The sequence below is a fragment of the Pseudophryne corroboree genome, chromosome 1 (genome assembly GCF_028390025.1).
Source record: "Pseudophryne corroboree isolate aPseCor3 chromosome 1, aPseCor3.hap2, whole genome shotgun sequence".
In the NCBI taxonomy this organism is placed as follows: domain Eukaryota; kingdom Metazoa; phylum Chordata; class Amphibia; order Anura; family Myobatrachidae; genus Pseudophryne; species Pseudophryne corroboree.
Window position 1 is genome coordinate 1,017,736,145 of NC_086444.1, and position 24,028 is coordinate 1,017,760,172.

General features: G+C 47.6%; 1 protein-coding gene across 2 annotated transcripts in view; it reads left to right on the forward strand.

The window, feature by feature from the left end:
* Window positions 1-23,311, forward strand: part of NEIL3 (nei like DNA glycosylase 3) — a 201,888-nt gene extending 178,577 nt beyond the window's left edge. For both annotated transcript variants that reach the window (XM_063920666.1, XM_063920667.1), the window contains one exon: window positions 23,028-23,311. In XM_063920666.1, coding sequence (XP_063776736.1) covers window positions 23,028-23,186 — 159 coding nt within the window. In that variant the 3' untranslated portion in view covers window positions 23,187-23,311. The remainder of the gene's footprint in view (window positions 1-23,027) is intronic.
* The last annotated feature ends 717 nt before the right edge of the window (window positions 23,312-24,028 follow it).

Sequence of the window (24,028 nt, forward strand, 5' to 3'; positions counted from 1 at the left end):
CCATCCCTCTGATTGCTGACCCATTGAACTCCGGCATTTCAAGCATCCACTACGGACGGCTCCGATCAGCGCTTCTCACTGAGCGGCTTTCCCCTGCTGCCAGCGGCGGTTGCCGAGCACGGACACTTCAGCTCCAGTGTGCTCATTCATCTCTTCACACCTGCCCATTCTGGAAAAACTTCGCTGCACGGCAAGTACTTTCTGCTCTGCTAATTAAGCAATTAACGGCAAGGGACCTGTTACTCCTAACTGCACGTAAGTGGGCACTTTAAAGGATTTCTACCAGCTCACGGGAGATCCCTGGAAATAAAGCCGGTTAAAGCAGAGCTATTTCCCAGCATACGGGAATAGCTCCCATTAGGGCAGTCTGCTAGAATCATTTATCCATCAAAAGGGCATTACTGGATCTTACCGGGGACGCCCGGTACAAATAGCCCTTAAGAGATAAGCTAATCATTTTTCCTCAAGCTAAACCATTTGCTGTTGGGACTCTCCTATTTCTCGGAGTACATGCTGCCTCTGTACTCCTAGATAATATTAATCTCATGAATTCTGTGAATGATTGATCTCAGTGAGAAGCCACATGTTTGTTACATTATTGTTATAACTTTCTCTCATAATCATCTAATAATTGTATCAATGCTGCTACTTGTTGTTTGATATTTAGGGTCAGCTCAGAGTACACCTATATAATCAATATTTCAGGATATTGTGCTAATTTCATTGGTATATTTATATTTTAAATAAACAATTTTTATTATCATTTTTGTGTTTGTCAGCTCTCCATTAACCAGGTTGGTTTTTTTTTTTGGCCACATTACAAGCGCAGCCAATTCTTCTCCCCATGTTCTCAGGCTTTACTGTGGGTCTGTTCCCCTTTTGGCGCAGTGTGTCTGTGGGTGTCGGTACAGGTGTGTCGGCATGTCTGAGGCGGAGTGCTCTTCCCAGGAGGAGACTGTTGGGGGCAGAAACGGCTGTGGGAGTGACCCTGTCGGCACCGCCGACTCCTGACTGGGTAAATGTGTTGAATGCTTTGAATGCGAATGTGGCTCTTATTAATAAGAGATTAGATAAATCTGAGTCTAAGAACCAGGTATGGAAAAAATCTGTGGAGGATGTGTTATCACAGGTCCAGACCCCCTCGGGGTCACAAACGTTAGTTTGCTCAGTTAGCAGACACAGATACCGACACGGACACTGACTTCAGTGTCGACTATAGTGATACCAGATTAGACCCAAAATTCACAAAGAGCATTCAGTACATGATTGTGGCAATAAAAGACGTGTTGCATATCCCCGAGGACCCTGCTGTTCCTGATACTAGGGTCTGTATGTTTAAGGAAAAGAAACCTGAGGTAACGTTTACTCCCTCTCATGAACTGAATGCCCTTTTTGAAAAAATGTGTGAAAATCCTGACAGAAAGTTTCTGATTCCCAAAAGGATTCAAATGGCGTATCTGTTCCCCTCTGGGGATAGAGAGAAGTGGGAATCACCTCCCATTGTAGACAAGGCGCTGTCACGGTTGTCTAAAAAGGTGACTTTACCTTCTCCTGACACTGCAGCCCTTAAGGTCCCTGTGTATCGTAGACAGGAAAATACGCTAAAATCCATTTACGTCACCACAGGTACATTACTCAGACCAGCTATTGTATCTGCGTGGGTGAGTAGTGCTATCGAGAAGTGGGCAGATAACTTGTCATCTGATATAGATACCCTGGATAGGGATACCATCCTTTTAACGCTAGGTTATATCAGGGATGCTGCAGCCTACTTAAAGGAAATGGCGAGAGATATTGGCCTCTTGGGATCAAGGGCAAATGCCATGGCAGTCTCAGCTAGGAGAGCAATGTGGATTCATCAATGGAATGCTGATGCTGGAGTCTCTACCGTATAAAGGTGGTGTGGTGTTTGGTGAAGGTCTCGCTGAGTTGGTATCTACGGCTACCGCGGGTAAGTCGTTATGTTCCTCCACAACAAAAGAAAGCTCACCACTTGCAGATGCAGTCCTTTCGGCCAAATAAATACAAAAAAGGAAGCGGTTATTCCTTCCTTGCTAATAGAGGAAGAGGAAAAGGTAAAAGATCTCCGGCCGTGGCAGGTTCTCAGGAGCAGAAGTCCTCCCCGGCTTCTGCTCCTCTACGGGAGTCCGCACCGGTGGGGGCATGTCTCAAGCTTTTCAGTAATTTCTGGGGTCGTTCGGCCCTAGACCCGTGGATTCTAGAAATAGTGTCCCAGGGGTACAAACTGGAGTTTCAAGACGTACCCCCTCGACGTTTTTTCAAATCAGCCTTACCAGCTTCTCTTCCGAACAGGGAGGTAGTGTGCGATACAATACAAAAGTTGTGTCGGAATCAAGTCATTGTCAGGGTTCCCCCGGCACAACAGGGAGAAGGCTTTTACTCAAGCCTGTTTGTGGTCCCGAAGCCGGGCGGCTCGGTCAGACCAAGTCTGAACCTAAAATCCCTCAATCTGTACCTAAGAAAATTCAAGATGGAATCTCTCCAAGCAGTGATCTCCAGTCTCGAGGAAGGGGATTTCATGGTGTCGGCCGACATAAAGGATGCCTACTTGCACATCCCCATATATATCCTCCGCATCAGGCTTACCTGCGGTTTTCTACTTAGGATTGTCATTACCAATTTCAGATGCTGCCGTTTGGTCTATCCACGGCTCCGAGGATTTTCACCAAGGTAATGGCGGAAATGATGGTTCTCCTTCGCAGGTTAGAAGTCACAATTATCCCTTACCTGGACGATCTCCTGATAGAGGTGAGATCCAAAGACAAGCTGGAGCAGGAGATTGCTCTCTCCCTGACAGTTCTGCAACAACATGGTTGGCTCCTAAACCTGCCGAAGTCACAGTTGAATCCGACGAAGCGGCTGTTGTTTTTGGGAATGATTCTGGACACGGAATTACAGAGAGTTTTTCTTCCAGAAGAGAAGGCTCTGGAAATTCAGAGTTTGGTCAAACAAATTCTGAAACCAGTGAGAGTATCAATTCATCAATGCACTCGGTTGCTGGGGAAGATGGTGGCGGCCTACGAGGCCATTCAATTTGGCAGATTCCATGCCAGGGTGTTTCAGTGGGACCTGTTGGACAAGTGGTCCGGATTCCATCTGCACATACACCGGAAAATAATCCTATCCTCCAAGACCAGAATCTCACTCCTGTGGTGGCTGCACAGCTCTCACCTCCTAGAGGGACGCAGGTTCGCGATCCAGGACTGGATCCTAGTAACCACGGATGCAAGTCTCAGAGGCTGGGGAGCAGTCACACAGGGGGAAACCTTCCAGGGAAAATGGTCAAGCCAGGAAGTTTGTCTACACATAAACGTTCTGGAGTTAAGGGCCAATTACAACTGCCTTCTTCAAGCGGAACGTCTTCTTCGCAACCGGCCCGTCCTAATACAATCGGACAATATAACAGCAGTAGCGCACATGAACCGCCAGTGCGGAACAAAGAGCAGGGCGGCAATGGCAGAGGCCACAAAAGTTCTCCGCTGGGCGGAAAGACATACAAGCGCTCTGTCAGCGATCTTCATTCCAGGAGTGGACAACTGGGAAGCAGACTTCCTCAGCAGACACGATCTCCATCCAGGAGAGTGGGGTCTTCATCAAGAGGTTTTCACAGAAGTGACAAGTCTTTGGGGAATTCCTCAAATAGACATGATGGCGTCTCGCCTCAACAAGAAACTTCAGAGATATTGTTCCAGGTCGAGGGACCCTCAAGCAATAGCGGTGGACGCGCTGGTAACATCATGGGTGTTTCAGTCGGTGTACGTGTTTCCTCCGCTGCCACTCATTCCAAAGGTGCTAAAGATCGTAAGAAGAACAAAGGTTCAGGTGATCCTCATTGCTCCGGACTTGCCAAGGAGGGCTTGGTATCCAGATCTTCAGGAATTACTCATAAGAGATCCCTGGCCTCTTCCTCTACGAGAGGATCTGTTACAGCAGGGGCCGTGCGTGTACCATGACTTACCGTGGCTACGTTTGACGGCTTGGCGGTTGAACGCCGGATCCTAGCCCGAAAGGGTATTCCCAGTGAAGTTATTCCCACACTTCTTCAGGCTAGAAAAGGAGTAACGTCTAAACATTATCACCGTATTTGGAGAAAATATGTGTCTTGGTGTAAATCCAAGAAGGCTCCTACGGAAGAATTTCAGCTAGGGCGTTTTCTCCATTTCCTGCAAGCAGGTGTGGATGTGGGTCTAAAGTTAGGCTCGATTAAAGTACAATTTTCGGCCTTATCGGTTTTCTTTTAGAAACAATTGGCCTCCTTTCCAGAAGTTCAGACTTTCGTGAAAGGAGTTTTGCACATCCAACCTCCATTTATGCCCCCAGTGGCACCATGGGATCTAAACGTGGTGTTGCATTTTCTTCAATCACATTGGTTTGAACCTTTACAGAAGGTTGAGTTGAAATTTCTCACTTGGAAAGTGGTCATGCTATTGGCCTTAGCATCCGCAAGGCGGGTGTGTGAGTTAGCGGCTTTGTCTTTGACTCGTCAGCAATTTCTGCCAAAGGTGGTTTCATCGTTTCACATGAACCAGCCTATTGTGGTACCAGTGGCTACTGACGCCTTCGATGAGTCAAAATCTCTCGATGTTGTCAGGGCCTTGATGATATATGTCGCCAGAACGGCTCCACTTAGGAAAACGGAAGCTCTGTTTATCCTGTATGCTGCCAACAAGATTGGAACGCCTGCTTCAAAGCAGACTATTGCGCACTGGATCTGCAATACGATTCAGCATGCTCATTCTACGGCTGGATTGCCGTTACCGAAATCAGTGAAGGCACACTCTACCAGGAAAGTGGGCTCATCCAGGGCGGCTGCCCGCAGAGCCGCGGCATTACAACTCTGCTGAGCAGCTACTTGGTCGAGTTCAAACACTTTTGCGAAATTTTACAAGTTTGATACCTTGGCTGATGAGGACCTCATGTTTGGTCAATCGGTGCTGCAGAGTCATCCGCATTCTCCCGCCCGTTCTAGAGCTTTGGTATAAACCCCATGGTTCTTGAAGCGTCCCCAGCATCCTCTAGGACGTATGAGAAAATAGGATTTTAATACCTACCGGTAAATCCTTTTCTCTTAGTCCGTAGAGGATGCTGGCCGCCCGTCCCAGTGCGGACTCTAACTACAGTTATTAGTTATAGGTTGTGTTACGTTATAGTCAGCCTGTTACTGACGTTGTTCATGCCGTTGACTGGTTTTCTGTTAAATGCCATGTTGTACAGCGTGTTTGAGGTGTGAGCTGGTATATGTCCCACCTTAGTTAACAATAAATCCTTTCCTCGAAATGTCCGTCTCCCTGGGCACAGTTCCTATAACTGGAGTCTGGAGGCGGGGCATAGAGGGAGGAGCCAGTTCACACCCCTTTCAAAGTCTTAAAGTGCCCATGTCTCCTGCGGATCCCATCTATACCCCATGGTTCTTGAAGCGTCCCCAGCATCCTCTACGGACTAAGAGAAAAGGATTTACCGGTAGGTATTAAAATCCTATTTTCTCTTACGTCCTAGAGGATACTGGTGTCCACAAAAGTACCATGGAGATGTACCAAAGCTCCCAAACTGGGTGGGAGAGTGCTGAGGTTCCTGCAGGACTGATTGGCCTCTGAGGATCTTCAGTTTGGTTAAAGTATCGAACTTGTAGAACTTGGCAAACGTTTTCGATTCTGACCAAGTAGCTGCTCAGCAGAGCTGTAAAGTCGAGACACACCGGGCAGCCGCCCAGGAAGAACCCACTGACCCAGTAGAGTGGGCCTGTACTTTAGGAACCGGCAATCCTGCCGATGAATAAGTCTGCTGGATAGTAAGCTTGATCCAGCGAGCAATAGACTGCTCTGAAGCAGGACACCCAATTTTCTTGGGATCATAGAGAACAAACAGCGAGTCAGATTTTCTGTGACGAACTGTCCTCTACACGTAGATCCTCAAAGCCCTCAAAACAACCAGGGACTTTGAGGTAGCAGAGGTGTCAGTAAGCACCATAACCACAATAGGTTGGTTGATATGAATCGCAGACACCACCTTAGGAAGAAATTGCTGACGAGTTCGGAGTTCAGTTCTATCCTCATAAAAAAACAAATAGGGGCTTTTGTGAGACAACGCCCGCATTTCGGACACACGCCTTGCGGAAGCCAAGGCCAACAGTGTAACAGTCTTCCACGTAAGAAACTTAACGTCAACCTACTGTAAAAGTACAAACCAGTCCAATTGCAGAAACTGCAATACCACATTAAGATCCCAAGATGCCGTGGGAGGCGTAAAGGGCGGTTGGATGTGCAGAATACCCTTCAAGAATGTCTGAACCTCAGGGAGGGAAGCCAATTGTTTCTGGAAGAAAATGGACAAGGCCGAAATCTGGACTTTCAAGAAGCCCAAATGTAGGCCCACATCCACACCTGACTGTAGAAAAAGGAGAAAATGTTCCAGTTGAAATTCCACTGCAGGAAATTTCCTGTTTTCACACTACAAGACATTTTTTCCAAATACGGTGGTAATGTTTAGACGTTACCCCTTTCCTAGCTTGGATCAGGGTTGGAATAACCTTGTTCGGAATGCCTTTCCGGGCTAAAATCTGACGTTCAACTTCCAGGCCGTCAAACGTATCAGCGGTAAGTCTTGATAGACAAAACGACCCCTGTTACAGAAGATCCTCTCGCAGAGGTAGAGGCCACGGGTCCTCCAGGAGCAACTCCAGTAGATCCGCATACCAGGCCCTTCTCGGACAATCTGGAGCAATGAGAAGTGCTTGAACCTTTTCCCTTGTCATTCTCTTGAGAATTCTTGGGATTAGTGGAAAAGGTGGGAACACGTATACCATCTGGTAAACCCATGGCGTCACCAGAGCGTACACCGCCACTGCTTGTGGGTACATCGACCTGGAATAATAGCGCTTTAGCTTCTTGTTGAGACGAGAGGCCATCATGTCTATCTGTGGAATTCCTCACTGACTTGTTAAGGACTCGAACACCTGCGGGTGAAGGCCCCACTCTCCTGGATGGAGGTCGTGCCTGCTGAGGAAGTCCGCTTCCCAGTTGTTTACTCCCGGAATGAAGATTACCAACAGCGCCACCACGTGTCTTTCTCTCCAGAGGAGAATTTTTGTTACCTCTGACATTGCAGCTCTGCTCTTTCTTCCACCCTGTCTGTTTATATACGTTACGACCGTCACATTGTCCGACTGAACCTGAATGGCTTGATCTTGAAGAAGATGCGATGCCTGTAGAAGGGCGTTGTATATGGCACTTAGTTCCAGAATGTTGATCGGGAGAATGGCTTCCTGACTTGACCATTTTCCTTGGAACTGTTCCCCCTGAGTGGCTGTTCCCCAACCTCTGAGGCTTGTGTCCATGGTTAGCAGAATCCAATTTTGAATCCCGAACCGTCGACCCTCGGTCAGGTGAGAAGTCTGGAGCCACCATAGAAGAGAAATCCTGGCTTTTGGCGACATACGTATCCTCTGGTGCATGTGAAGATGTGATCCGTACAATTTGTCCAACAGATCCAGCTGGAATGGCCTGGCATGAAACCTTCCGTACTGCAGAGCCTCGTAAGAGGCTACCATCTTCCCCAGAAGGCGAATGCACAGATGCACTGATATCCGGGTTGGTTTTAGGACATCCCGCACCATTGACTGTATTACCAATGCCTTTTCCAACAGAAGGAACACCTTTTGTTCCTCTTTATCCAGGATCATTACTAGGAATGGAAACCTCCGTGTAGGTTCCAGGTGGGATTTTGGCAGGTTCAGACTCTATCCGTGATCCTGGAGAAGTCTGGTTGAGAGGGCACTGCTGTCCAACAACCCCTCCCTGGAAGGTGATTTTATCAGCAGGTCATCCAGGTATGGTATGATGTTCACTCCCTGTTTGCAGAGGAGAAACATCTCTGCCATCACCTTGGTGAAAGCTCTCGGTGCCGTGGAGTGGCCAAATGGCAGGGCCTGAAACTGGAAGTGACAGTCCTGCAGTGCAAACCTTAGGTACGCCTGATGAGGCGGGCAAATCGGAATGTGAAGGTATGTATCCTTGATGTCGAGAGACACCAGGAATTCCCCCTCCTCCAAACCTGAGATCACCGCTCTCAGAGACTCCATCTTGAACTTTAACACCTGTAAGTACGGGTGAGGTTTAAAATGGGCCTTACCGAACCGTCCGATTTTGGTACCACAAGCAGATTGGAATAAAAACCTTTGTTTTGCAGGTGAAGTGGAACTGGAACAATGACCTGAGTCAGTAACAGTTTTTGAATTGCTGCTTGTAGGGTCGAACTGGCTTCTGGAGAAGCTGGTAAGCCGGATTTGAAGAATGGGAGGTGGGAGTTCCTGAAACTCCAGTCTCTGTATCCCTGTGCTATAAGATCTTTGACCCAGGGATCCTGGCATGACGTTGCCCAAATGTGAAATAACGTAACCGGGCTCCTACCTGTCTGTCTTCCAGGCAGTGTGTTCCACCGTCATGCTGAAGGCTTTGAGGAAGCAGACCCTGAGGCCTGTTCCTGAGAACCTGCAGCTGCTGGTTTTCTGGGTTTACTTCTATTGCCTTTGAAGGCTGTAGAAGAACCTTTGGATTTGCCCTTGAATTTAGCCACCCAAAAGGACTGCAAAGTTGGAGCAGAGTAGGCTTTCCTAGCCGGGGTAGCTGCGGAAAGAAGGTATGTAGACTTAACCGCTGTAGCCTTAGATATTAGCTTATCCAGTTCATCCCCGAACAGGACCTCTCCTGTGAAAGGCAGATTTTCCACTCCTTTCCTGGAGTCCGCATCCACAGTCCACTGGCGTAGCCACAAACCCCTGCGTGCTGACACTGCCATGGCAGTGGTGCGTGCGTTGAGCACACCAATTTCTTTTATGGCTTCCACCATAAAGGTAGCAGAGTCCTGGACATGTGGTAGTAAAATAATATCGTCCCTGGTTAAGGAATCTAAACCGTCAATTAGGTTACCCGACCATTTAGCAATGGGCATATTGATCCATGCACAAGCAATAGTGGGTGTCTGGGCCACCCCCGCCGCCGTGTATAAAGATTTGAGAGTGGTCTCAATATTGCGGTCAGCCACGTCTTTTAAGCCCCGGGAACCGGTAAGACTATCTTACGCGACAACCTGGACACCGATGCGTCCACCATCAGTGGTTTCTCCCATTTCTTCCTATCATCTAATGGAAAGGGAAAGGTAGAAATCAACCTTTTAGGGATCTGAAATTTCTTGTCATGGTTAACCCAAGCCTCTTCAAAGAGGTCATTCAATTCCTTTGAAGCGGGAAAAGCAGCTGAGGATTTCTTTTTAGTATTAAAATAAGAATTTACTTACCGATAATTCTATTTCTCATAGTCCGTAGTGGATGCTGGGGACTCCGTAAGGACCATGGGGAATAGCGGCTCCGCAGGAGACTGGGCACATCTAAAGAAAGCTTTAGGACTAACTGGTGTGCACTGGCTCCTCCCCCTATGACCCTCCTCCAAGCCTCAGTTAGGATACTGTGCCCGGACGAGCGTACACAATAAGGAAGGATTTTGAATCCCGGGTAAGACTCATACCAGCCACACCAATCACACCGTATAACTTGTGATCCGAACCCAGTTAACAGTATGATAACAGAGGAGCCTCTGAAAAGATGGCTCCCAACAATAATAACCCGATTTTTGTAACAATAACTATGTACAAGTATTGCAGACAATCCGCACTTGGGATGGGCGCCCAGCATCCACTACGGACTATGAGAAATAGAATTATCGGTAAGTAAATTCTTATTTTCTCTAACGTCCTAAGTGGATGCTGGGGACTCCGTAAGGACCATGGGGATTATACCAAAGCTCCCAAACGGGCGGGAGAGTGCGGATGACTCTGCAGCACCGAATGAGAGAACTCCAGGTCCTCCTCAGCCAGGGTATCAAATTTGTAGAATTTAGCAAACGTGTTTGCCCCTGACCAAGTAGCTGCTCGGCAAAGTTGTAAAGCCGAGACCCCTCGGGCAGCCGCCCAAGATGAGCCCACTTTCCTTGTGGAACGGGCTTTTACAGATTTTAGCTGTGGCAGGCCTGCCACAGAATGTGCAAGCTGAATTGTACTACAAATCCAACGAGCAATAGTCTGCTTAGAAGCAGGAGCACCCAGCTTGTTGGGTGCATACAGGATAAACAGCGAGTCAGATTTCCTGACTCCAGCCGTCCTGGAAATATTTTCAGGGCCCTGACAACATCCAGCAACTTGGATTCCTCCAAGTCCCTAGTAGCCGCAGGCACCACAATAGGTTGGTTCAGGTGAAAACGCTGGAACCACCTTAGGGAGAAACTGAGGACGAGTCCTCAATTCCGCCCTGTCCGAATGGAAAATCAGATAAGGGCTTTTACAGGATACAGCCGCCAATTCTGACACGCGCCTGGCTCAGGCCAGGGCCAACAGCATGACCACTTTCCATGTGAGATATTTTAACTCCACAGATTTAAGTGGTTCAAACCAATGTGACTTTTGGAACCCAAACTACATTGAGATCCCAAATTGCCACTGGAGGCACAAAAGGAGGCTGTATATGCAGTACCCCTTTTACAAACGTCTAAACTTCAGGGACTGAAGCTAGTTCTTTTTTGGAAGAAAATTGACAGGGCCGAAATCTGAACCTTAATGGACCCCAATTTCAGGCCCATAGACACTCCTGTTTGCAGGAAATGTAGGAATCGACCCAGTTGAATTTCCTCCGTCGGGCCTTACTGGCCTCGCACTACGCAACATATTTTCGCCAATTGCGGTGATAATGTTTTTTGCGGTTACATCCTTCCTGGCTTTAGATCAGGATATGGATGACTTGATCCGGAATGCCTTTTTTCCTTCAGGATCCGGTGTTCAACCGGCATGCCGTCAAACGCAGCCGCGGTAAGTCTTGGAACAGACAGGGTCCTTGCTGGAGCAGGTCCCTTCTTAGAGGTAGAGGCCACGGACCCTCCGTGAGCATCTCTTGAAGTTCCGGTTACCAAGTCCTTCTTGGCCAATCCGGAGCCACGAATATAGTGCTTTCTCCTCTCCATCTTATCAATCTCAGTACCTTGGGTATGAGAGGCAGAGGAGGGAACACATACACTGACTGGTACACCCACGGTGTTACCAGAGCGTCTACAACTATTGCCTGAGGGTCTCTTGACCTGGCGCAATACCTGTCGAGTTTTTTAATCATGTGGACGACTTCTGGGTGAAGTCCCCACTCTCCCGGGTGGAGGTCGTGCTGAGGAAGTCTGCTTCCCAGTTGTCCACTCCCGGAATGAATACTGTTGACAGTGCTATCACATGATTTTCCGCCCAGCGAAGAATCCCTGCAGCTTCTGCCATTGCCCTCCTGCTTCTTGTGCCACCCTGTCTGTTTACGTGGGTGACTGCCATGATGTTGTCCGACTGGATCAACACCGGCTGACCTTGAAGCAGAGGTCTTGCTAAGCTTAGAGCATTGTAAATGGCCCTTAGCTTCAGGATATTTATGTGAAGTGATGTATCCAGGCTTGACCCTAAGCCCTGGATATTCCTTCCCTGTGTGACTGCTCCCCAGCCTCGCAGGCTAGCATCCGTGGTCACCAGGACCCAGTCCTGAATGCCGAATCTGCGGCCCTCTAGAAGATGAGCACTCTGCAACCACCACAGGATGGATACCCTTGTCCTTGGTGACAGGGTTATCCGCTGATGCATCTGAAAATGCGACCCGGACCATTTGTCCAGTAGGTTCCACTGGAAAGTTCTTGCGTGGAATCTAACGAATGGGATTGCTTCGGAGGAAGCCACCATTTTTACCCAGAACCCTTGTGCATTGATGCACTGAGACTTGGTTCGGTTTTAGGAGGTTCCTGATTAGCTCGGATAATTCCCTGGCTTTCTCTTCCGGGAGAAACACCTTTTTTCTGGACTGTGTCCAGGATCATCCCTAGGAAAAAGAAGACAAGTCGTCGGAACCAGCTGCGATTTTGGAATATTGAGAATCCAATCATGCTGCCGCAACACTACCTGAGATAGTGCTACACCGACCTCCAACTGTTCCCTGGATCTTACCCTTATCAGGGAATCGTCCAAGTAAGGGATAACTAAAATTCCCTTCCTTCGAAGGGATATCATTTCGGCCATTACCTTGGTAAAGACCCGGGGTGCCGTGGACCATCCCTACGGCAGCGTCTGAACTGATAGTGACAGTTCTGTACCATAACCTGAGGTACCCTTGGTGAGAAGGGTAAATTTTGACATGAAGGTAAGCATCCTTGATGTCCCGAGACATCATGTAGTCCCCTTCTTCCAGGTTCGCAATCACTGCTCTGAGTGACTCAATCTTGAATTTGAACCTCTGTATGTAAGTGTTCAAAGATTTTAGATTTAGAATCGGTCTCACCGAGCCGTCTGGCTTCGGTACCACAATAGTGTGGAATAATACCCCGTTCCCTGTTGCAGGAGGGGTACCTTGATTATCACCTGCTGGGAATACAGCTTGTGAATGGCTTCCAAAACTGCCTCCCTGTCAGAGGGAGACGTCGGTAAAGCCGACTTTTGGAAACGGCGAGGGGGAGACGTCTCGAATTCCAATATGTACCCCTGAGATATTACCTGAAGGATCCAGGGGTCTACTTGCGAGTGAGCCCACTGCGCACTGAAATTCATTGAGAACGGGCCCCCATCATTTTTCTCCTCATACATGTTGACACAAACGTACCGACACACAGCACACACACAGGGAATGCTCTGATAGAGGACAGGACCCCACTAGCCCTTTGGGGTGACAGAGGGAGAGTATGCCAGCACACACCAGAGCGCTATATATATACAGGGATAACCTTATATAAGTGTTTTTCCCCTTATAGCTGCTGTATGTTTTAATACTGCGCCTAAATAGTGCCCCCCTCTCTTTTTTTAACCCTTTCTGTAGTGCAGGGAAGAGCCAGGGAGCTTCCCTCCAACTGAGCTGTGAGGGAAAATGGCGCCAGTGTGCTGAGGAGATAGGCTCCGCCCCCTCTTCGGCGGCCTTATCTCCCGGTTTTTTGTATATTCTGGCAGGGGTTAAATGCATCCATATAGCCCAGGAGCTATATGTGATGCATTTTTTGCCATGTAAGGTATTTCTGTCATGTTTTATTGCGTCTCAGGGCGCCCCCCCCAGCACCCTGCACCCTCAGTGACCGGAGTGTGAAGTGTGCTGAGAGCAATGGCGCACAGCTGCAGTGCTGTGCGCTACCTTATTTGAAGACAGGAACGTCTTCTGCCGCCGCTTTCTCCGGACCTCTTCGCTCTTCTGGCTCTGTAAGGGGGCCGGCGGCGCGGCTCCGGGACCCATCCAGGCTGAACCTGTGATCGTCCCTCTGGAGCTAATGTCCAGTAGCCAAGAAGCCCAATCCACTCTGCACGCAGGTGAGTTCGCTTCTTCTCCCCTTAGTCCCTCGATGCAGTGAGCCTGTTGCCAGCAGGTCTCACTGAAAATAACAAACCTAAACTAAAACTTTCACTAAGAAGCTCAGGAGAGCCCCTAGTGTGCACCCTTCTCGTCGGGCACAGAAATCTAACTGAGGCTTGGAGGAGGGTCATAGGGGGAGGAGCCAGTGCACACCAGTTAGTCCTAAAGCTTTCTTTAGATGTGCCCAGTCTCCTGCGGAGCCGCTATTCCCCATGGTCCTTACGGAGTCCCCAGCATCCACTTAGGACGTTAGAGAAAATAAGATTCGTCCTCTGTCTTGTGAGGAATGTGCAGGACAGTTCTCAATGAGGGCCTGAATCCCCTGTGAGAGGGCAGCATCCCCCCCCCCCCCCCCACACACACACACACTTGCATCCACTTCACCCTCCTCTGGATCTGATGTATCAGGGTCAGTATCATCCTGCATCATTTGGGTCAGAGTACGCTTTTGTGGGCAATGGCGAGGGCTTGAGACGAAGGCATGTGAGCTGAATCTTTATTCATCAGGTCATCCATAGACATTATGAGACAGTTTAGTGGAAATATTAGAAATCATCCCTTTTATGGAAGCTAACCATGAGGGTTCAGCCCCACTGGACTGGGAGTGAGCACTATCCTGGGAACAAGGTAGTGAGTCCCCAGGGGATGAGAGACATTCCGCTGTACAAGAAACACAGGGTGTCATTTCGAGTTGATCGCTAGCTGCCGTTGTTCGCAGCGATCAGGCTAAAAATCCTAATTTATGCGTATGTATTGCAATGCGCAGGTGCGTCGTACGGGTACAATGAGCATTGTGGGTTTGCAGAGTGTAACAAACATTCCAGTCGCATGGCCGAACGCAGGAAGATTGACATGAAGTGGGTGTCAACTGACCGTTTTCATGCAGTGCTTAGAAAAACGTAGGCGTGTCAGAAATAAAAAAAGGCGTGGCTGGGCGGGTGTGTGACGTCAAAAGCCGTCCCTCCATCGTTAGAATCAACGCACACGAAGAGTAACTACAGGGCTGGTCTTGTTTTGCACAAAAAGATTTTGCAGGCACTCTGCTGCACAAGCGTTCGCACTTATGCAAAGCGAAAATACACTCCCCAGTGGGCGGCGACAATGCGTTTCCACAGCTGCTAAAAACTGCTGGCGAGCGAACAACTCCGAATGACCCCCACAGTCCCTGGACATGATTGTGAAGGGACATCCACACACACACACCAGGTGAAAACACAGTATATATAGGCAGGGTCTTCAAGAGAGACACAGAAGTCAGAGCCAGCCACACAGTGCCCCTTTCGCAAAAGTGTAACTTAGCTGGTTCGCAAGAACTAACCCCTCAGTAGTGTGGGTATCAATGGTTACTAAGCGCGCCCCTCCCAGCAGGACACAATCAGTGTTTGCCGTCTGAGCCTCCTGGAGCGCAGCCTGTACTCAGAGCTGCGCTCCCACCCTTGTGCCGCAATTCCCGCCGGCGACCCGCTGATCGGGACGCCGGCGCTGTACTCCCCACTCTTCTGTCTTCACGCTCTGTTAGGGGGTGGCGGCGTGCTGCGGGAGGATACGCTGCGCCGTGGTGTGGCTTGCGAATGGCTCCCTCAGGAGCTCAGTGTCCTGTCAGCAGAGAAACGGGAACATTAACTCTAAGGAAGTTGGGCCGTTCTCCCCCCTAAGTCCCATGAAGCAGTCAGACTGCTGCCAAAGAAAAAAAAACATTTAAAATAAAGGTGGAAAACTCTTCAGGAGCTCTCCAAAGCGTGACCGGCTCCTCCGGGCACATTTTTTAAACTGAGTCTGGTAGGAGGGGCATAGAGGGAGGAGCCAGCCCACACTATTGATTTCTTAAAGTGCCCATGGCTCCTAGTGGACCCGTCTATACCCCATGGTACTAATGTGGACCACAGTATCCTCTAGGACAGCGGTGGCCAACCTGTGGCTCTAGAGCCACATGCGGCTCTTTCTTACTTCAAATGTGGCTCCTAACACACAAAGTCACATGACCACAACAGATCCGGTAACCACTGCTTTCCAGAAAAACACGCAGCAGCATTACGGGGACTTAGAACTGAGGGAGTCAAATACTAGAGATGAGACACCCACCAGCAAACAGAGGACACATAAGGGGCTGCTACAGTGGCATGAATTGGGGGAAGCTGAAGTGACACAGGAGGGTGCTAGCTGGAGTGACAGGAGGGTGCTTGCTGAAGTGACAGGAGGGTGCTGGCTGGAGTGACAGGAGGGTGATGGCTGGAGTGACAGGAGGGTGCTGGCTGGAGTGACAGGAGGGTGCTGGCTGGAGTGACAGGAGGGTGCTGGCTGGAGTGACAGGAGGGTGCTGGCTGGAGTGACAGGAGGGTGCTGGCTGGAGTGACAGGAGGGTGCTGGCTGGAGTGACAAGAGGGTGCTGGTTGGAGTGACACATGGGGGAGCTGAAGTGTATTATGTGAATCTGGATGTTTCTATATATTTTATGTGGATCTGGCTTTTTCAATGTATTTTATACCAGGGGCGTGGCCTAGAAGGCACAAGGCCACACCCCCTTTTTGCATGTGCGCCTTCGGCTCGATGTCGGCTCTTTGACGTACCTAACACATTTTTTTGGGCTCTTGGTCTCTGACTGGTTGGCCACCCCTGCTCTAGGACGTAAGAGAAAATGAATTTATTCCATTTTGGAATAAGGCTGTAACATAACAAAATGTGGAAAAGTGAAGCGCCGGATGCACTGTATATTGAGAAGCTGTTTACACATATGTTTCAAGCACACATAAGAGAATTGTAAGCTTTGAGGTGGTTTGTTATGTACTTCTGACTTCTGGTAATAGCCTCTGAATGTTTGTAGCGTTTTCCTATAAATATGTATTTTCTCCGGCAGGGTCCGCAGGATAACAATGGGATATGATGGAGCGACTACGGATTGGCACCAAATGATCACAAGCTTTCAGTCCTCCCAGGATGCAACGGGCTCGTCCATATATCCCTGCCCACTGGCTCAGGCAAATCAGTTTTTTGTTTGGTGCGGCAGGAGCCGGACCATGGACAGAGGGCTAATGTTCTTGGCAGCCCTAAGCTTTCGTATTTTATTTTTATAGTCTATGTTTTTGAGCGATCTTTCTTAACAGCGTAGTGGAAAGAGTCGCTCCAACAACTCTTCGCCGGGTCGCAACAACGCTTACCCATGCGTACAGCGCTGTCTCGACGGGCGACTGTGTCGGATATACTAGCAGGTCCAGCAGACATTACCAGGCTGTGGCCGGAGCACAGGGAGAAGGTAAGGCATAGGTTCCACGTAGTCGGGGAATACGGACACAGCCGCACTGTATTGGGAGAAGACTACAAAACAGTAGCTGACGCGCCGCCACCACGGGTGCTCCAGCGCTAGGCCTTAGGGATCATAAGGCACCAGGATTAGTATGAGGCTGCGATCCCTAGGGTTGATGTCAGTGGTGGGGAGTTAGACGCTCTCCTGGTCACCCCTCCCCCCAGTTCATGACCAGTTTCCGCGAGTCTCCCGCCGTGAACTGATTGCCTCACTTCCGTTTCAGAGGCTACTACGAGGGGTCTCTGTCGCAGCATAGGTCGCTTCATCTGTATTCACTAAGCGCTACCGCGAGGAGACCCGGTCGCAGTACAGGCGTCTGTATGCACAGTGCGTCTGTGTTCACTTAAGAGTTCCCGGAGTGGCAGTGTACACTAGTAGCGTCTGGATCCAATCAGCGTTCGCTAACGTATTGATTGATCTTGGAAGTGAGGTGAGTCTCCCTGTACCCCACTCTACTGAGTACGGGTTATACAGCACTAAATTTCTACTTTTTGTCAGTATGAATAGTTAAATTTAAGTGCCTGTTGCATATGAGTCTGTGTACATTACTGTGGTTTTCTTCGCATTGTGGGGGTCATTCCGAGTTGTTCGCTCGTTGCCGATTTTCGCAACGGAGCGATTAAGGCAAAAATGCGCATGGTTCGCAGTGCGCATGCGGTTATTTTAACACAAAACTTAGTAGATTTACTCACGCCCGAACGAAGATATTTTCATCGTTGAAGTGATTGACAGGAAGTGGGTGTTTCTGGGCGGAAACTGGCCGTGTTCTGGGAGTGTGCGGAAAAACGCGGGAGTGTCTGGAGAAACGGGGGAGTGGGTGGGCGAACGCAGGGCGTGTGTGTGACGTCAAACCAGGAACGAAACTGACTGAACTGATCGCTATTTGTTAGTAAGTCTCGAGCTACTCAGAAACTGCTGAGAATTTTCTATTCGCAATTCTGCTAATCTTTCGTTCGCAATTCTGCTAAGCTAAGATACACTCCCAGAGGGCGGCGGCTTAGCGTGTGCAATGCTGCTAAAAGCAGCTAGCGAGCGAACAACTCGGAATCACCCCCTGTGTCTGAATACTTTAAGATCTGTATAAAACAATTCAGTAATATGTACTCCTACATACTTTAAAATGTATTTGTAGTTGATTATGTGCTCATACGACTAATATACAGTATAACATGTGACTGACTGCTAGTGTGATTGCTGACTTTAATATATGTTTGTCAGTTGTTTCTTCTGATCCTCAATGCCGGTGCATGGGTAGGGTCAGATTGATATCACTTTAGAAGGTTAAGGTGGTTATAGTCACAAATTGTGTAGTACACTGTGAAAGTGCTGATTATTTATCATGTCGAAGAGCGGCAAAAGTGATGAGGGTGCACTCACGGCAACACCAACACTCATATCATGTTTGTCTTGCAAAACTGTATTATCCTCTCAGGATCTGGTACAGGATGGTTTACGTGCAAATTGTTTTGCGTTTCAGCAGATTACAAGGCAGATCCCTGTTCAACGTCAGGTACAGATAGATCCACCTTGGGCGATGTTTGCACAGACCCTGTCTAGTATAGCTGAACGGGTAATCCCTACAGCTTCATTACCAGGAATGGGGTACACTAATAACCCATCCATGCAGCTCCCTAATTACGGTATATCATTTCCCTCACCAGCTTCTCCTAAAAGACAAGCTGATAAACCAAGTGTAAGTAAACCGTCAACTTCACAGGCTACACAGGAGGATTCATCGGACGATGAAAGCTCTATATACTCTAATTCAGCATATGAATAACAAGTAGAAGGTCTCAGCTCAGTGGATATAGCTGAGCTAATTAGAGAATTAAAGGCCATTCTAGCCTTAGAGGATTCAGCAGAGCCTGTGTTAAAAACCAAGGCACCTGTATTTAAACGGCTCAAAGCAGGTAAGACTGAGTTTCCACGGTCAGACCAGATGACTGATATCATGGAAGAGGCTTGGGCTACAAATGGGATTCCATTTATCCTTTTCCAGCTGGGGACTGTTTAAAATGGGAAATGGCTCCCAAAGTAGATACGCATGTCATTCGATTAGTGCGAAAATCTATATTGCCTTTGCCATCAACGTCATTGGATGATGTCACAGATAGGAGAGTGGATGCTTTTATGAAAACCATATTTTCTCTGTCTGGGGCGGTCATAAGGCCAGCCATGGCTTCAGCTTGGATGGCGAAAGCAGTTGCTGCCTGAATAGAGGTGCTGGAAGACGGTCTTTCAGCGCCTTCAAGGGAGCAAGAATCCTATATAGCTCGCATAAAGCAGGCTGCAATATTCTTGGAAGAAGCAACATTCGATATGGGCACTATCGTCTCCAGGGCATCAGCTTCAACAATAGCTGCTCGCAGAGCACTTTGGTTACGTACCTGGAAAGCTGATTCAGAATCGAAGAAATCTTTGCCTTTTACTGGAAGCATTCTGTTTGGTAAAGAACTGACAGATATTCTGGAGTCAGAAGCAGACTCCAAAAAAGGTAAAATTTCCTTCCACATATAACCCCAAACGTAGGGGTCCCGCTTTTCGGCCCTTTGGGTCACAAGGAAAAGCAAAAGAAAAAAGTGATCGGAAGCAGCCCCAATACAATAAATGTGGTAGGGCGAAAAAGCAATGGGCTACCAGAACGCCAGCCTCAAAACCAGAGAATAAGCCATCAGTTTGATGGTGCGGGCCTCCTACTGGGGGACCCCACGGTAGGGGGCCAACTTTTTCAGTTTGCACAGATATGGCAGCAGTCTACAACAGATGCCTGGGTGCAAGAAGTGGTATCTCTGGTTTGTTTTTCCCTTCAAGAAGCATCCTCCTCGAAGGTTCTTCTTCTGCATTAGCCCATCCCGGGTAGAGACGAAGGCCAGGGCTTTGCAAGAAGCAGTTCAGAAATTGCTTCAGACAGGAGTAATCATTCCAGTACCCCCTACACAACGGGGACAGAGATTTTACTCCAACCTGTTTTTGGTTCAGAAGCCAAATGGGTCATTCCGGCCTATTCTCAAAATGCTGAACAAGTATATTTGGGTCCCACGGTTTCACATGGAAACGTTACTCTCCATAGTTTTGGCCATGGAACCAGGGGATTATATGGTATCCCTGGATATTCAGGATGCTTACCTTACATGTTCCTATAGCACTGTCCCATCAGTGCTATCTCAGGTTCGCTATCCTCCAGCACCATTTTCAGTTCCAAGCCTTACCTTTTGGGTTAGCCACGGCACCCAGAGTGTTTACCAAAATCATGGTGGTTATGGCAACTTCTCTTCTCAAGCAGGGGATAAGAATTTTTCCTTACCTCGACGACCTGTTAATTCTAGCACAATCACAGAAAATGCTCCTGGACCATCTCCAACACACAATAACATGTCTGCAGAGCCACGGATGGCTCATAAATTGGGCAAAATCGTCTCTAGTTCCGTCACAATGGATGACTCACTTGGGGGCTGTACTGGATTCAAGTCTGCAGAAAATATTTTTACCTCGGTAAAAGATATCCAAGGTACAGTCAAGGACTCAGGAGTTGTTACACAGTCAAATAATATCAATCCATGCAGCGATGCGACTGATGGGTTTGATGGTGTCAACATTCGACATGGTGGAGTATGCACAATTCCACTCAAGACCTCTGCAGCATCTGATTCTGGCCAGATGGAATGGAATACATTAGACAAGAAAGAAACAGACTATGGTACTTTTACACAAGGTAAGAAAGTCATTAGCCTGGTGGCTACAAACATCCTATCTGAACAAAGGGAGACCCTTTTGGATATCAGATTGGGAGATCCTGACAACAGATGCCAGTCTTCAGGGCTGGGGAGCAGTGTCCGCAAGATTATGGTTCCAGGGACAATGGACCGCAGAAGAAAGTTGCCTGCCAATAAATCTGTTAGAACTTCGAGCCATATACATGGCACTGATTCAGGCAAAGGACATTCTTCAAGGAAGACCAGTCCAGATCCGCTCGGACAGTGTAACGGCGGTAGTGTACCTCAATCATCAGGGAGGAATGCGCAGTCAAACGGCAATGAAGGAGGTAAGTCACATACTAAAATGGGCAGAACTCCATCTTCCAGCATTGCCTGCAGTATTCGTTCTGGGAGTACTAAACTGGGAAGCAAACTTTCTCAGTCGACACGACATTCAAGCAAGCAAATGGGCTCTACATCCAGATGTCTCTCAGACTCTAGTAGACAAGTGGGGTTTGCCAGAGATAGATCTCATGGCGTCCCGTCTGAACAACAAAGTACCCATGTACGGGTCAAGAACAAAGGATCTGGGAGCGATCTTTGTGGACGCCCTATCAGTGAAATAGGATTTTCATCTGGCGTATCTGTTTCCTCCGATCATCCTGCTACCCAGGGTTGTGAGGAAGATAAAAGAAGCAAAGGGTGCCGTTATTCTAATAGCTCCGGCTTGGCCCAGAAGGCATTGGTACACAGATCTGCAGTGAGTGTCGATGGATGCTCCACTTCTGCTCCCTCAACGTCCAGATCTACTAATGCAGGGTCCTTGTTACCACAGGCATCTGGATCGACTATTATTGACGCATGGCTCTTGAAACCTCTATCCTGAAGTCAAGAGGATTCTCACAACAGGTAGATCAAACAATGCTCAGAGCAAGGAAACCCTCCAAAGCTCGCATTTATCACCGAATATGGCAGGCCTATATTCATTGGTGCAGTGAAAGAAATATGGACCCGAAATCTTTCCAAGTTTCCAGGGTCTTAGATTTCCTTCAGGCAGGAATGGATAAAGGTTTTTGAAGGTGGCTTCCTTGAGAGTGCAAGTATCAGCATTAACTGTATGGCTCTAAAAGAAAATTGCCAATTTACAGGATGTGTGTACTTTCTTCCAGGGAATGCTGCACATTCAACCTCCCTTTGTTCCTCCTACAATGCCTTGGGATTTAAATTTAGTCCTGAAAGCCCTTCAAGTTGCTCCATTTGAACCACTTAATAAATAATCTTAAATGGTTGACAGCTAAAGTTTTCTTTCTACTGACTGTCATCAGCTAGAAGAGTATCAGATTTAGGAGCGCTGTCTTGTCATTCTCCTTTTCTGACTTTTTATCCAGATAAAGCAATTCTAAGATCTAGATCTGGGTATCTTCCGAAGGTGGTGTCTAAATTTCTGGGTATCTTCAGAAGGTGGTGTCTAAATTCCACCTTAATGAAGAAATTGTAGTCCCAGCTTTTCAGGTATCGGGACTTTCTGCGGTAGATGCGTCGCTGGACGTAGTCCGGGCATTAAGGATCTACGTGGATCGTACCAGTGCCATCAGAAAGACAGATTCTCTCTTCATTCTCTACGGATTTCACAAGAGAGGATGGCCTGCTAGTAAACAGACGCTGGCAAGATGACTTCGAATGACGATTTCTGAAGCATATTCTCGAGCTGATCTCCCTGTTCCGGATAATGTCTCTGCTAACTCTACTCATAAGGTAGGTCCTTCATGGGCAGCACAAAATGGTCCTTCAGCAGAACAGATATGTAAGGCAGCCACATGGTCTTCCATTAACACATTCATTAGACATTATCCCTTGGATACTTTTGCCTCTCATGACGCTGAATTCGGGCGAAAAGTTCTCCTGTCGAATCAGGAGCGTCTCCACCACTAAATTGCTTTGGGAAATCCCATTGTTATCCTGTGGATAACCTGTGGACCCTGCCGGAGAAATATACGTTATGGTAAGAACTTGCCGTTGATAACGGTATTTCTCCTAAGTCCACAGGTTCCACAGGGATCCCACCCTGACACCTGATTTGAGGATCTTTCTACTCATTAAACCTCTTCCTTCTTGTACGGAAGGGTGTGCATGTGTGTTCTTCTCGCCTGATTAGGGCTCTACATGATGCTCCTGCCTCAATGCTTTGGAATACAACTGATTTGCCTGAGCCAGTGGGCGGGGATATATGGACGTGCCCGTTGCATCCTGGGAGGACTGAAAGCTTGTGATCGGTTGGTGCCAATCCGCTGTCGCTCCATCATAATCCCATTGTTATCCTGTGGATTTAGGAGAAATACCGTTATCAACGGTAAGATCTTACCATAACGTATATTTAGATTACATATGCAGACAAAGCATTGCTTAACTAAACTAAATGCAGGTTCTATCTTTCACAATGTTGATAATAGCTCTTCTACATTAGGTAACTGGTTTTCAGATAATCAGAATATTAAAAAAAATCTAAAGAGCACACCATATTTGTTATCACTCGTGTAAGTAGTACGTAACTATAGTAAATGTATCTTTCTATACACAGCTGTATAACAGGTTTTAATATTCAATCATCTCTTTACAGTGGGCAGATCTACATTTCCCATTTTGCAACCATGGAAGGCGGTGTATTATGAGGACCGTTTTGAAGCTTGGTCCTAATAATGGTAAAAAATTTTATGTCTGCCCATTCGGAAAAGATAAACAATGTGGTTTCTTTGAGTGGGCAAAACCAGAAGCTTAATAATGACTCCTTATGCCAGTCATAACTGCTGCTCTAATATACAATGCATGTACTACAAAGGTCTATTTAATTTTTCATTGTATATTATTTTACAATGATTCTACAATAAACATTTTTTCCCTTAACATGATTTATTTTTTAAGCTGATAAATCACTATTTAATAGGAAATCGTTTTAGCTCCATTAGATAGGAAGCAGGAAATGTAAGAAGTGGTGCAGAATGGTGCACACAGAAGTGGTGCAGATCATTAGGTTGACCCTAATTTGGTCGACCGTTAAAGGTCAACAGGGTCATTAGGTCGACATAAAATACATTTTTATATATATTGTTTATTTTTTTGGGGGTGTAGTTTTCGACTTAACAGCACAGGGAACCCCAATAAGTGCACCACTTGCCATTATGCGGGCAAGGTGCTTCACTCTGCTGCGCTTGGCACATGGTTACTATTCCCAATTGTGGTTCACGTGGAAGTTAAAGTATCAAAAAATTTAAATAAAAAAAAACCCTCAAAAGGGGTTGGGGGTGGAATCACGGCGGCCGGGATTCAGAAGGTGAAAAATAGGATTTTGGTACTTACCAGGTAAATCCTTTTCTTTGAATCCATAGGGGGCACTGGAGAACTCTTGGGATATGGACGGCTTCCGCAGGAACAGGGCACTGAATATTTAAATTTAGAACACTCCACTCCTCCATATCCCAGAGTACCTCAGTGTTTTTTACTTAGCCGAACAGGAGCTATAGAGAGGTTGACAATGGAGAATTACATATAACATAACGGACAACAATAAAGTTGACACATAACGTTACTGACAACTAAACAGTTGACACCATAACCGATAGA